This window comes from Sceloporus occidentalis, unplaced genomic scaffold, assembly GCF_023333645.1.
Source record: "Sceloporus occidentalis isolate IW3139 unplaced genomic scaffold, rSceOcc1.0.p SCAF_2, whole genome shotgun sequence".
Classification (NCBI taxonomy): domain Eukaryota; kingdom Metazoa; phylum Chordata; class Lepidosauria; order Squamata; family Phrynosomatidae; genus Sceloporus; species Sceloporus occidentalis.
Genome location: NW_028316982.1, coordinates 251,383,366 through 251,399,262, shown reverse-complemented (window position 1 = coordinate 251,399,262; position 15,897 = coordinate 251,383,366). Strand labels below are relative to the sequence as shown.

The following is a 15,897-nucleotide window of genomic DNA, read 5'->3' as shown; positions in this document are numbered from 1 at the left end:
GTCCTGTTAGTGACGTATGCAGGCATAAGTACACTATGCAGGCGAAGGAATTTTTTGGACAGAACGCAATAATCGTAACCAGCTAATGGTGGCATAAGTTGAATTGAGCATGTGGGATGTTGCGCATATGGTAGAGGATTAAAGTACACAGAGTAGCATGTGAAATCACACTGCACTGCCTTTACAGATTGCACGGTGGAATGGTGCAATGGGGTGCCAGCCATGCAAACTGATAATTGATGTATGTATGTTGCACTATCTGGGTATCAGTATAGGGTTTGCATAATGTAACTCTGTCAGTGGATGTTTACGCTATGCTAAAGTGATGGAGAATCTCAGCCAGTTTGGGGATGTAGAAGAAAACAGGATATTTAAAAGGAGGGCATGAAATAAAAGCCTGATACAGAATCTATGCAATGCCCAAATAGAACGCTGATGCATAAAAAGAGAATTTTCACCTTATATACATTTTCCTTCAGCATAGAAATCACACAAACCTAGCACAACCTCTTTGACTTTTTAACATCACATAAAACAGCATGAAAAACCATAGAAAAAAAATGGGAGGGTGATAACTTAATTCTTCACCTTTTCTGCCAATCATCTCAAGCAGGTATACAAAGTTTCCACCTCCCACAATTATATCTCCACCTTTAGTTTTTTAAAAAAGATTCTTGTATAGACATGTCATTATTTATTTATTTAACACTTTAAAGTGTTTAGCTACCATGCAGCTAGTAAATTCCCTCCCTGTGGTTCACAAATATTAAAAAATAAAATAATAAGTAAATGATAACAAATATGTCAACTGAAATTCTCTTTCTCTTTATTTCAATATCAATTGTAGATAATACTTCAAATATCTGATCAGAGTTTGGAGAGGTTATTTTCTTGGTTGATTGTGGGTGCTTCATCAAAAAAGTAACTTTTGAAAGCTCTACATTTGATGAGCTTTGCTCCATAGAAATCTATACCATATTGTTCTGTTCTGCATCAGATTAACAAGGTAATTCCTCTGATTTTTTTTTTTTATGTTGCAACTTTCTGACTCTGCCAGTCACGGGTTTTGAATAACCATAGAGCATAACATCTACTGCCTTTTGTTCTTCACTGTATAATGTCATTTGGATCAGTATGTCATATAAATGCCATATGTTACTAGAAAGAAATAGGTGTATTTTGTAAAATGATTCAAAGTGCTCTGCTGTCTAGTTTATCCAAATGAAATATACAATGTTAAAATAAAAAACTTTCATTGAATTATTTCTGCAAATATGACATGAAATTACAATATCCAAGTAAAGTTTTCCTGCTGATCAAAGCAATTATTCAATATCAGTTCTCAAAATGTTTACTCTGGAGTAGTCCTGTCAGTAGTGATGGTACTATTCCACCTTTGGCCCCATACAGACAGGCCAAAATAAAGCTGCTTTGAGTCCCTTTGGAGGTATGATGTTTAAATGATGCATACATATTACGAGTGCAGAAGCTTCACCAGAGCTGCGCTCCAGTCCTTAGGACTGGAGTGTGACTTTGGCATGGCTTCCGGACTCTTAGTACGCATGAATCATTTAAACAGCATACCTCCAAAGTGACCCGAAGCAGCTTTATTTTGCCCTGTCTGTATGGGGCCATAGTTATCTTCTTAGTCTGCAGCTAGGAAGGTATAGCCTCAAGAAAATTTAGGCTGAAAAGCTACACACACAAACTAGGAGTCAAGCTCCACTGAACATAAGATGACTTACATCAGGGGAGACATGCAAAGGATTGTATCCTTAATGTGGGCATGGAAGCTGTACTTTCCAGAGATGCAACAAAACTCTGCCAAGATTTGAAATCTACCTACTTCTCTGGCATATAACACTGGAATGTTGAAGTTTCAAGAGTAAAATTTGTTTTTATGGGCTACTTCTAAAACATTGTATTTAAGCCTGGAAAGTGTGAAGTAATGATGAATATTAACATGATATGGGTATTATTTTTCTCCTCTCCTTTCTGAGCCTTTCTAAACCCACCAATTTAACCACTGGATATTCTAATCCATTTATTAAACATCAGTAGAAAATCAATTAAACTTAGAAGATACTGACACATAGAAGAGGGTGGTCTTATGCTTGTGATGACACATGACAGCCTGGGATGTACTGAAAGGGCTATGAGGTTGTGACATTGAGCCATCTGCTTTCAGGTAATGTCTCTTTGTGAATGAAGACCCAGTAGTTCATAAACATACATGCTCCTGATATAGCAACATTAAGAGAGAAGATGGCTTGAGTTCTATCAAGGGTGGCAGAGAACTTTGGGTCAAACCTGAATTCCAGCAGTTCAGCACTTTTCACTTTCAACAACATACCAGAAAAGGAACATGGTGATCACAGCTTTGCTTGCTTTGTTCCGATGTTACTACACCAGCAGCAGGACAGATACAGCATATTAATTTAGAAATGCAAGACATAAATATCTCTCCAAAGGGGAAAAACAAAAACAAAGAGGTGTTCTTGCAGAACCCCAATAAAATAGCTTTCCTTGCCTGAATAGTAATAATAATACTCATCATAATACTAATAATAATAATAATAATAATAATAATAATAATCTTTGAAAATTGAATAGATGACCATAAATATACAGTAGCAGGCTAGCCTCACATTTGTTATAGCATATGGAATATTGTCCAGAAGTGAAATGTATAAAAAATAGGTAAAATTCCTACAATATTATATATGGAATTATATTTCCTTCTGCCAGGAAGGTTATAAATGATCTCTACAGTATTTGTATGAAGTGGGGTTTTTTTTGTAATTTTAAAAAGCAACTCAGAAGCATTCCAACCATTAGCAAATAACACTTGTATATACAGGACTGCATTCTTATCTGAACTATCTGTATAGCTGGTGCAAACTTTATAGTATTATCCACCATGTCCTGTGACTGTATCTTTTACAAGCATTTCACAAGTGCACGTGAAAGGAGCCTTCTCTGATTTGGCTGTCATGAATAGAGAATGTTTAAAGCAGTAGCTGGGAAGCGAAGCCTTTAAAAAGCAACCTTTCTCTCATTTCCCAACAGAATGAAGCAATCCTACTCATCATATAGTTCAATGGATTTTGCAAAGGATGCCAAGGCCAAAATCCAATATACTGATATTGGCAAAATGCAAGAATGATGCACCCCTCCATTTCTCATAGGCTTAAAAACCTGCTTTGCAACTTTCCCAGACCTCTGAAACAGATCTTGAGGGACAATGTGATCCTAGGAGAGGAAAAGACTCACTCGGTCTTTGGACTGATGGAAGCAGTGCCATCAGAAAAATGCCCCTCTGAATGAATGGTCAAGAATCCCCAATGTTGTTGGATTACAAACCCCATCAGTCTTGGCTATAGTGGCTGACGGATGATGGGAGCCATAGCCCAGCAACATCTAGCTTGCCACAAGTGGACACCCCAGCTTAGTGGAACATGTCTTCCTTTCAGCTCAACAGCAAATCAATTTGGATTCCTTTTTTACCCCCACATTGACCCTTATGAGGAAGAGAAGATCTGACATCACAGCAGTGTTTTTGTTTAATCAGATTTGTGTGTCTGTGCATGTGTGTGTGTGTTTGTGTATGTATTAAACATCCCTGCTCCCTCCCTTGCCCCTTTCCAGTTTGTTTACTGACAGAAGTCACCCACCTTTAAAAAGAATTATTGCCTGACATTTCACGGAGCTTTTACTGCTTGCTTGGAACAATGCAGTGAAACAGAAAGAATCTCCTCTCTCCTGTCATGACCCAGTTCTGGGCTTGTGCTTTTTTGATGAGTCTTTGATCTGCAGTGGGCCTCATAGGCTGGTTTCCCGGAGGAACATGGTGCCAATGTTGTAGGAAATCTTTCTCACTCTGGTAGATGTGACAGAGGACTTTGGCTGCTTCTGACCAGTTCTGACCTCCAGGAAATAACAAATCCCAGGGATTTCCTTTGGAAAGTTGTCTGGAAGCTCTTCACGGGATCGAGGAATGAAGATAAAATTTTCTTCCTTTTTCAGAAGCCTAGGAATAGGATGGAGAGTAGGGAAAAAGATTAAGACAAGGTCACCTTTGAATTATGGCTCTCAGATAGTGAAGCAGACCATTCTTATAACCTTTAAGGAGATGACTGATGAGCAAACATTATTAGCACTCACCCACAGCATAAAGTTTCTTTATTTAAAATATTTGTGAATTGCCTCTCAAACACACTGGTTACATACTTTCCAACATTTCTCAAATGAGAACTGGGACACTAGTGGCAACATCAGAGCATGGTTAATATGGGGAAAATGATTAGTGAGGAAGCTCAGAGAGGCTGCAGCAGTTTGCTTTTGCTCGAGTCTACTGGGAAAGACAAGATTCCACCTTCATCCCTCTTCTCCCCACTGCTGGGTCAATTGAGTGCAAACTACTTTTGCATTTTGAACTTAGTTTGCACCAAAAAGAAAACTGCTGATAAAACAGGAAAGTGGGATCAGGAGAAAGAAACAGCAATATTTTAAAATCAGCTAAAAAGTGGGATGATGGACTGTCCCTGCCAAACCACGTTAGTTGAAGGGTATGTTTTAAGGCCTAGCTAAGGTCAAATAAAGTGTTTAAGAGGTATGAGGGAGGGATAAGCTTGCTATCAAAATGAAATTTTCATATAAACTAGCAGAGAGCAACCAAATTAGATTGTCACATGCCTGTTTTCTCCCCTGCAACAGATTAACAAAGCTACTCTAGGAAGATTTCAGAAGATAAACTTTTAACATCTATTTAAAACTGCAATCTTATGTAGGTCTACTGCTTACTGTTATTGGACTGCAAGTCATGTCTTGCTGAATTCAACAGGACTCATTTCCACATTACAATCTAAGACAGCCTGCAGCAGTTTGCTTTTGCCTGAGCCTACTGGGAAGGGCATGGCTCCATCCACTCCTCTCCCTGTGCATAACTAATTGAATGTAAGCTACCTTTGCACATTGAATGAATGAATTTATTACGGCACATGGCCAGCACCCCTTTGCACACTGAACTCAGGCCCAGCGCAGATGGGCAGGAAGGGACGGCGAGACGCTGCCCTTTTCTGCCCCAGATCGTTGCTGCAGCAACCACACAGGCATGGCAACAATCCGCTTCAAAAAGGAACTGCGAAAAGCAGCTCTTTTCCTCACTGCTGCCAAGGCGCCATTAGTGCCCTGGTGTGGTGCAGTGACATCTCTTAAGTGCTGCCACATTTGGATGCAGCGCACAATGCACGTCATTGGTATGCGCTGTCTGAATGTGCACACACCCAAAATGGTGCTGAGAGAGCACAGAGCGTGCAGATGCTCCGCTTTCCCGAGCCCTAATTTCAGCCCCAGGCTGCCACAAAGTAGCAGTTTGTACCAGGCCTCAGTTTTTCACAAATGAAGAGATCCAGGGGCAAAGGAGAAAAATGGAAGAGAGAAACTGGAACATTTTAAAGGTAGCTGGAAAAGTGGATTAATCAGAGGATTAATCGGGACCATCCCAGCCAAACTGGGACAGTTGGATGATGCACACGCCGAGATATATTAGGTAACCTTTCCCTTGACAGAAAGCTGCAAATTGGTGCGTATGTGTTCGTTTGTGTTTCCAAATGTGACACTCAAGGGTGCCAGCAGGCCTACTTGCAGAAATGAAAATATTACACATGTAAGTGTGTCTGCCTGGCCTAGTGTCAAGAAAACAATGGGTCTCTGAAAAGCAGCAGCCATGGCTTATTTGCAATCAGGAAATGCCCTTTAATACTTTGGATTCTGTCAGGCTTCCAACTGGTTCCAGACAAAGGAAAGGCAGATAAAACATTTTTTGAAGAAATATTCATGTATTTGCACAGAAGATGATCCAGGTCACTGTTGCTGAAAATAAAGCTGAACTGGTACAGACAGAGAATGATGTGAATGATAGGAAAAGACAGAGTTAGGTGACAGAGGCGGTTTACAGACCGCCCAAAAAGGGCAGTCTGCCGCCACCTCCGTTTCTGCCACTGGGAAGCCTCAACCTCCAAACGGGGAGGCTTCCTGGCGGCAGAAAAAGAAGCCGCAAAAAGCAGCTTCTTTTTGCATTGTGGTTGTGACACACGAGTGCGCAAATGGCACACTCATGACATTGCAAATGCAGGGGGACGTGCGGACGCTAAGTGTCCGGCATGTCAAAATGGCGGCGCTCATGTGTATAGGGCACTGCCATTTTGTACGTACTAGAAAGGACGCTCTTTCCTAACCCTAGTATGTACCTAGTACATGTTTTTGTGCATCTGGAATGCACCAGAGTTAGATTCTTTCCATCAGTTTTCTTCATTTGTTATTTGGAGGCAGATATGGGAGAGCAATTGCTATTCAGGAGGAAAGGAAGAGCACGACTGCTCCTTAGCAAGCATCTGGAGTCCACTGACAATTATTACTCTTTATCTCAAATCCAGATATACAATGCAGCACAGTACATACAGAATTCAAGGAAGTATGATGTCAACTGACCTCTTTGTTGAAAAAAAATGCAGGGGAAAAAGGCATCACTTCTACACATACATGTTTCAATTTATCCTAAACGTCTGAGAGTGATAGTGTATCATAACAACTTTGCACAACAAGAAACTTGATACCATACACAGTTCATCAGTTGTAATGGTGATACATTTCTGGAACTGCCTATCTGGAACTGAAATATAGTACAGTTGGCTCTCCACATTTTAGGCTCTGACTTTTGCAGATTTGGTCATTTGCAGTTCAGATTAATATGTTCTCTCTAGGAATCTCTAGGTCCTTTAGCACAACTCTGTGAGAGGTTGATCATAGAGTTATGCCTGAGAACCTTGAAGTTCCCAGAGAAAACACTTCTCTAGTCATTTGTAGGTCCTCCAGCATGATTCTATGATCAACCTCTGGCAGATATTGACCAAAGAGTTGCACTGGAGGACCTGGAGATTCATAGAGAAATGTTCTCTCATGTAAAAAGAATAGTGTTTTTTATTTGTGGTTTTCCCACATTCTCATGGGTCCTTCACCCCTAACCCCAGCAAATATGGAGGGACCACTGAATGTGTTTGTGTTTTCTGCTCCAGCTGGGTATTTTGTTATTTGCTATTATTTAGAACTTAGAACTGTTTTAACATTTCCTTTATAGTGCTATCATCAGCTGATTTTTAATTTGTTATTTAATGTTCACATTATTTGGTCATTCTAAGGCAGAATTTCTATTCCAGCTCAGGCCACATTTTATCATAATAAGGATGTCTTTTTCTGGTGTTGTCCTCTGCCATTATGAATTGCATCTTAAAAGGCCTAATTTTACATAGTCCCTTCATTAGCCCCTTTATTACCCTTTCGCAGATAAATAGGAGCCCTGGTGGCACAGTGGTTAAATGCCTGTAGCCTGCAGCCGCTCACTCACAAACCATAAGGTTGAGAGTTCAATACCAGTGAAAGGGCTCTAGCTCGACACAGGTTTCCATCCTTCCGAGGTCACTAAAATGAGTACCCAGATTGTTGGGGGCAATTAGCTTACACTTTGTAAACCACTTAGGGAGTGCTTAAGTGCCCTGATAAGTGGTACAGAAATGTACTTGCTATTGCTATTGCTATAAATATTTGCCTCTCTGGCTGCATCCACACTGCAGAAATAATCCAGTTCAACACTACTTGGCTCAATGTTATGGAGTTCTGGTAACTGAAGTTTTGTGAGACATTAAGCCTGCTCTGTCTGAGAGCTCTGGTGCCACAACAAACTACAATTCCTAAAATTCCATAGGATTGAGCCATGGCAGTTAAAGAGGTGTCGACCTGGATTATTTCTGCAGTGTGGATGCAGCCCCAAAGTTTACTAATTCTGACTTTTGGCAGTTTGAGTTTCATTATCCATAAATTTGGAGATTCATTTACAGGAAATTGTTAATTCTTTCTGAATTTAACTTACTGGATAAATATGCAGCCTCATGTGAGAGAGGTATTGGGGCTTGCCAAGCACATGGTAGTGGAAAAATGTGGCCCTTGGGATGGATAAGGCTCTCATGTTGATTTCCTTAATTCTCCATGGACTTCCATTTTGCAAGGCACAGCCAGTGGACTGTCCCTTTTAGAAGTCTCCAGGAACGGAGATTCACCTTTTCAATAAGTCATAACCTCCCTCCCTACATGAACAACTTCATGGGCGCGAGATAAATACGTTACCCTCCAGTAAGAATTCTAGACCCCCAATAAAAGTTCCCAAATTTTTGGCATTGCAACAACTTCAGGTCAGCATTTAGAAACATTTTAGGCATCCAAAGAAAAGAGGCAAGCAAAGTTAACATGGGAATGTGAACAGAGAAGGGGGGGGGGGAGGGAGACTATTAAGTGTAAGCTATTTCGAAGTCTTTCTGGAATGCTAAAAAAATTGGGACTGAAGGAAAATTTCATGGGGAGCAGAAGTTTTATTTAGGGGGAAATGGGGAGGGCAATGCCCTCATTTGGTCTTCTGCAACACTCCTGCCACCTACCCCAAGTTGCCCATCTTGTAGTAGACCATGATGAATGGTCTTTATTTGGCTTAGTAAATCACAACCTGTGAAAAGCACTTCTATGCAACAAATCTGTTATTTCCTGCCAGACATGAGGATGCTCCCTGTTGGCTAAATTTTTAGAAAATTTTAAGAAGCAAACTAGATATGGAAGTACATGCATTATGGAAATCTTGAGGAATTTGCTTGGCAAAACACTCACCCACTGTTGGGGGGAAAGGACCAGGTGCTTTTGTGCATTTAGTTTTTGTTCCATAGTAAAGATATTGATAATATTGTTGAAAGGAATATTATTTAGGAACAATTATATCTTTCCTCTAATGTGGTTAAGGCATACTACAGAAACACTGTGTCATATTTTCTTTTAACTATGATCCATCTCTTTCTCTTTTTCACTCTTTTTCAATCTTTCTGAGAGAAAAAAGGGAGAGAGAGTGGGGGGAAAGAGAAAAGGATGGATCAGTTGATAAAAGCTGAAGGATGTAAAACAGATGGTGATTCCCACTGGTACTGAATTTTAATTATGTATCTGTTCATTTAGATATACACTGAAATAAATTATTAGATAGCTGTGAGTGATGAACAATGGTGCTTTTGATTTTTGTTACCATTGTTTTGTTTGGGTTTGATGGTAAACAAAGGCCTTTCAATTAAACTAGCAATTTGATTGATACGACTCGTGTAAAACATGGATTTGGATTTGATTTGACATTTATCTGTGTAAACATTTATTTTCTGCCTTCCCATTAAAAACTATGCAAAGGGTAGCCCCCAAATGCATTTCCCCCCCACAAAACAGCAAAATTATAACAAAAGCAATTCAATTTTTTGCTCATTTAGAATTTTTGTGATAAGTACTTATTACAATGCTAATTAGAACAGAAATTAAATCTGTACTTTGGATTGAGCTATATAAAACTGGAAGGCGGAGGAGAAAACTGAATTTTCTGCCCCTCATTTCCTCTACTGAGAGACCCACAAAACGCTTCCTTAAAAGGCAAGATTGTATTTGTTGTGTTGTGTTTGCTTAGCATCTCATGCCAGCAGCCTATCATTGCTACCTGGTAGGCATATGAATATAGCTCAGTTTCAGTTGTATGAAAAGGCCTCTTATGTGCCCAAATGGCCCAGTTCACTCTGAAAATATGGGGAATATGCCCCTCATGCCCCCTAAAGGGGGTTTGGGGCATTTGGGGGTAAACATTGTTTTTTGTGTGTCTGTGATGGGATTAAGCAGGAAAATGTGATTCTCCAAGATCTCTTGGGGGGACTCCCTGGGTTCTGACAATTGCTAACTCCTGATGTAAACTGTTCTGAGCATTAATGGCCAGGTATGCCCCCTCTCAATGAAAGTCAAGGAGCTTTAAAGTGCTACATATGCTACTGATATTGTTCAATCCATTACAAGTAAAGTTACCAGGTTAAACCCAGACAACAAGCTTCTTAAAGAAGCAAATAGGATAGACTTTTGCTAAAGTTTAATATTCCCCTTGTGGACTACAAGGAACAGATCCAATATTTTCCTTATGCATTACTGATGGATCAATGCCCCCTAGTAGTTAAAGCATCTCTTTAAAATGGACAAGTGGAGAAGATATGTGTCTAGAAAGAGCGTTTTGTCCTCTAGTCTCCCACATTTCTTATGAATGAACATGGATGCAGGTCTGCAGTCAGTGGCAGTTGATGGTCAGTGGGGCAGTGAATCTACTCTGGATTTTAGCACAAGCTTTAAAGGAATGTTCCATGCTGCTGAAACTATTTGGGGAAGAGGTTTTAGCATCTTGGATAGCTTTTATTAAAACTCCAGTGAAAACCCAGAGTGATTTCACCACCTTACTGACATGGATCTTCCAACTGGATGTTTCTATGGAAGACATTAGCCCTCTTGTGAGTTTGATCTAAGTGCACGCAAGCAGTCTGACATCTGTTGCTGCCTTTTTTGACTTACAAAAGTGAATGCTTCTGTCTACACAACTCTTCATTCAAGCCTCTCACTGGGGAAAGAAAGAATATTAAAAATGTATTTGAAAAATGGTCAAAAGCCATGTGACATTTGAGATATTAGAAAATACCTGAAATGCCATATAGGCACCACTGTTATGCTGAAACAGGATAAATGTGGAAGTAAGTTGTACTTCATAAATGTGTCCTCTCTATAATGGGGTTGGATGTCTCTGATACCTGTACAACATGTGTGAAATTACCCTAACCATAACCTCTTTTTTCAATCTAATACTTTCCTTCAGGAAAGTACTAAGAAGATTCCTGGTTTCAGTTAATTGACTATAGGGTCAGTGGGTGTATCAGAAAGGGGTAAAAAAAGAATTTTGCTGGATTCAGCAGTAAGTAGCATTAAGACTCATTGTGAGAAGAAACAACAATCTACAATCTGGAGAGACATCCCTAGTTAGAATGCATATATGTCATGATTGTATTGTTGTTGCTGTGTGCCTTCAAGTCATTTCTGACTTAGGGCAACCCTAAGGTGAACCTATCACAGGGTTTATTTCACCAGATTTCTCAAAAGGGGTTTGCCTTTGTCTTCTTCTGAAGGTGGGAGAATATAACTTACCTAATGTTATCCAGTGTGTTTCTATGGCTGAGGGAGAATTTGAACCTTGGTTTCCAGAATCACAGTCCAATCCTCAAACCATTACACCATGCTGTTTCTCTACATGTGCTATACCTATACCTATACCTATAACTCTCTCTCTGTGTGTGTGTGTGTGTGTGTGTAAATGTAAAGCTTCCCCTTTGACAAAGTTGTCTAACTGTAGGGGGACAGTGCTCATCTCTGTTACTAAGCTGAAGAACCAGCATTGTAAAAGACAACTCTGTGATCATATGGCCAGCATGATTACACAGAACACTGTTACATTCCCATTGAAGTGGTACCTATTTATCTATTTGAGCTTTTACATGCTTTTGAACTGCTAGGTTGGCAAGAGCTGGCATTAGTGATGGGAGCTCACTCTGCCACATGGCACTTGGGTCTTGAAGTGCTGATCCTGCATTCGTCAGAGTCAGTGTCTTAACCACTGAGCCACTATGTCCTATATATATGGAGAGAGAGGGAGAGAGGGAGAAGATAGTCCTCTTGCAACAGAGATGATTTCCCCATATAGAAAACTATTGTCCCCACTCTCTAGCATAACATATTATCATGCCATTTATGTTAGATAAAGCACACTGTGAGTACAGCATTACGGGTTTTCCTTTAAAACCCAATTATGGTGATGATCTTCAACACCAGTTAAAAAGGAGCCTACTCAAATCTGATCATCTCAGCATCCAGCACCTTCCCTTTTTATGTCAAAGGGCCAATTCAGATGGTGAAAATAATTCAGGCTGAATCTTTGTTGCTCACATGCATTTTGAATACATCCATTTAAGTTTGGCGTAGGGGCTGCAAAAACCCCCACTTGACCCAGGATAATTGATATCCTCCCCCCCCCCCCACCACCACCAGTTTTTAAAAAAGAATCACATCTTTGGCAGTGTGAATAACCAATGTGAATAGACCTGGCATAAACTAGGATAGAACTCTTCATGCTTTGAATGTGTTTTGAATACATACGCATCATCGACTCCATCTTTCTTTGAGTGCTGGCACATATGAGTGACCAAACCCCTAGAGATGTGTGTACATGCGGTTCCATAGTGTGAATAATAAACCCAGAATGCGTGAGATTATTCACAGAGCTGAACTTAAAAAAATGACATCTGAATGATCTCAAAGTGAAAAACGAAACTAGGAAAGTGGTTAAGGCATGCTGAAAAGCTTATGCCGTGAAGCACAAAAGATTTTACTCTGGATTCTGAATGCTTCATTTTCCTACTTGGGTCTTAAAAGAGAAAATTGGGAGCCATGTCTGAATGGAGGGCCCAAGCTTGTTCAGAGAGAAAGAGAGAAGATTTTAAAAAGGCTTACTAGAAATTCAACTAAAGAATGAACATGGGTGGATTGAGAATAAACCCTGGTATTTCTGACTCATAATTCTACAAGCATCTTATTTTGCTGACACAGGTCTTGTGAAACATCCATTCTTTTTTTGTTCTTCAAAGAAAATGGCTGCTAATCTGAATGAAAGCAGACCCCTTGAATTGATTTTTGAATGGTGAGTCAGTACATGACTCAGTGTGATATAATTATTTTAGTGTTGGACTAGGATTCTGGGAGACTAGAGTTCAAATCCCTGTTCACCTTCATACTTTATCAGCTTAAGAGGAACGCAATGGCAAGACTCCTTTGAATAAATCTTGCCAGGAAAACCCTACGATAGGTTTGGCATAAGATGTTCTCCAACCTTCTCAATATGGCAGAAAAAGTCCTAATTAATACTCGGTCATCCCACTATTCAAATGCTTTTAAAATGTCTCAGTTTCATTCATCCTCCTCCCTCTTCACCCCTTTCCCCTCAGCTTACTTCAGTTCCTGCAACTGAGTTCAATATACAAAAGTAGTTTGTACTCAATTAACTCAGCATGGGGAGAAGAGAGGAAAATGAGGATTTTGCCTTTCTCAGCAGGTTCAGGTAAAAACAAACTTGTTGCAACCTCTTCTAGCTAATGTTTCTTAGCCACAGATACCCCACTTTACATCTGTGAAATGCTGGAAGGTATGCATAAGTCAAATTTCCTTTCTGTTTCAACTGTATCTTCAAACAGCCAGCTATATTGAGTGGCCAGTCTTCTACATGAGGGCCCATTAAAGGATAATTCAGATCACTCTACAGCCTGCTGTGAACAACTTGTCTTGATACTTTGTAGATAAAAATAATTCAGATCCATTCTGACAAATTCTATCACTGATACACTGATATCACTGATACAAACAAAGTTGAAGACCATCCTGTTCAGAGAAGCATTCCCAGGCCTTGCTTAATTGTTGCTTGCCTACCTGGACAAAGATTAACCATCCGCCATGAAGCCAAGCCCTCCCTCCAGTCCACCTGCCTTGGTCCAGGCCTTGGAGGTAGAGAGGAACTGCTGGACCTCATCCCCTTCCCCCCACTACTCCCTTCTCCTTTTGTGTGATGTCTTTTTAGATTGTAAGCCTGAGGGCAGGGAACCGTCTAATTAAAAAGACTGTATGTACAGTGCTGTGTAAATTTACAGCGCTTTATAAATAAAGGTTAATAATAACAATAATAATAATCCAGTGGATGTAATTTTGGTTCCTGCTTGTCCAGTGACAATGGATACATTTCAGTTTATGAAACCCAAGGATATGATCAAGATTCTTGGAGTGGTGAAAACTGCCACATGTGTGCTAGATCCTTGCCCTTACTGGCTTTCTAAAACCCCAGAGGTAGACTGGCTGAGTGATTAGAGGGAGTGGTTAATGCCTACAACAAGGCAGAGTTCCATTATGCTTAAATGAGGCAGTTATTGAAAAAGCTCTCCCTGGATCTCACTATATTGGATAACTACTGGCTATATTGCATAGCTACTGGATAAATACTGAGTGTATGATACCCTCCCAGCTTCAGGAGTTTCTAAATAAAATGGATTATCTAGATCCATTTCAATCTGGTGTCAGGCAATCTAGTCTCTCTGGTAATGGGAGAGATCTGGTTATGTGATAGTGGGACACAGTTATGGCTTAATGGTTAAGATGCTGATTCTGACATTTGCAAGGTTGGTAGCTTGGCAGTTCAAGACCCAAGTGTCGTATGACAGGGTGAGCTCCTGTCACTAGTCCCAACTTCTGCCAACCTATTAGTTTGAAAGCATGTAAAAGGGCAAGTAGATAAATAGGTACCACTTTGGTGGGAAGGTAACAGAGTTCCATGCTGTCATGCTGGCCATATGACAATGCTGGTTCCCTTGGTTTAGTAATGGAGATTAGCATCATGCCCTATGGTTGGACACAACCAGACAAACTTGTCAAAGGGCAAACCTTTACCTTTATGGGATAAAGATGGCTTTGGTTGCCTTGGTGGATGACCTACACCAGGAACTCAATATGACAACAGTGTCCCTTTTGGTTCTGCTGAACCTTCTGGGACTTCTGATACCTTCAACCATGGTACACTTCTGAGCTGTCTATCTCAGATGCAATTTGGGGGTATTATTTTACCTTGGCTTTAGTTGCTCCTGTAAGAGCACTACAGAAGTGGTACTGGGAGATTCCTGTTCACCTTCTAGGCCAATGGCTCAGTTCTGCCCCTCAAGCTATTTAATAGCGCACCTGCGTTTTATGCGGGTGTGCCATACGCAGCTTTCAGCATATCCTGAAAGCCAAACCAGGAGAGCCCATTGCGCGCCCTGGAAGAACTAATGAGGCATGTGACCATGGTGTGCGCGCGTCGCCACACCATTGTGTGCCATGGACGCAAGCCACATTAGTTCCTATGGAACTTCAGAATACTACTAGTACTATTATTATTATTATTATTATTATTATTATTATTATTATTATGCTTAATTTATATAGTGCTGTAGATTTGCACAGCGCTGTACATACAAACAATAAAATAGATAAAAGTAAACCTGCCCATGGCATACAATCTAAGAAATAATACATAACAATACAGGAAAGGTCAAAGGCTTTCATGGCTGGCATCCATAGTTTTTTGTGGGCTTTTCAGGCTATGTGGTCATGTTCTAACAGAGTTTCTTCCTGATGTTTCGCCAGCATTTCTCTGAAGATGCCACCACAGATGCTGGCGAAATGTCAGGAAGAAACTCTGCTAGAACATGGCCACATAGCCCGAAAAACCCACAAAAAAACTATAAAAATACAGGAAAGGGTTCAATAAAACAGGCAACAAATTAAAAACGTCAAAGAGATTTCCCCTTATGCACAAACGGATCCCTGCATAAGGGGAGGGCGCACTATATATGAAATAACTGGGCGAGTAATCTGGAGTTTTGGAGTCTGGTAACATTAGTCTGCAGATGACACCCTGGTCTATTACTCTTTTCCAGCTCAGTCCAAAGAAGCTATCATCAGTCCTGTCATCACAAATGGACTGATGAAAACAAACAAATTGAAACTTAAACCAGACATGAGAGGTGCTCCTGATCAGTTAAAAGACAGATCAGGGGATAGAAATTCAACCAGTGCTACATAGGGTTACACTCCTGCTGAAGATGAAGGCCCACAGCTTGAGTGTCCTCTTGGATTCAACCACAAACCTGGAAACTTAGGTCTTGGTAGTGGCCAGGAAATATCAGTGATCAGTAAAGCCTAATACTGTCTACCATGCCTGTCTGCATATCAAATCTCAATTATGAAGCAGAGGTCTTTTGGAATCACAAACAAGTGACCTCTTTCTTGTGAGTGGACTCTAAATTGAAAGGCCATTTTACAGAACCCCAATGTTTGGTATTGGGTACCCAAATCAAGTCTATGACAGTTTGTTAAAAACAGTATACATTC

General features: G+C 40.3%; 1 protein-coding gene across 1 annotated transcript in view; it reads right to left on the bottom strand.

The window, feature by feature from the left end:
- Window positions 1–2,821: 2,821 nt before the first annotated feature.
- Window positions 2,822–15,897, bottom strand: part of GUCY1A2 (guanylate cyclase 1 soluble subunit alpha 2) — a 263,827-nt gene continuing 250,751 nt past the window's right edge. The window contains exon 8 of the mRNA XM_089508245.1: window positions 2,822–4,030. Coding sequence (XP_089364371.1) covers window positions 3,823–4,030 — 208 coding nt within the window. The 3' untranslated portion in view covers window positions 2,822–3,822. The remainder of the gene's footprint in view (window positions 4,031–15,897) is intronic.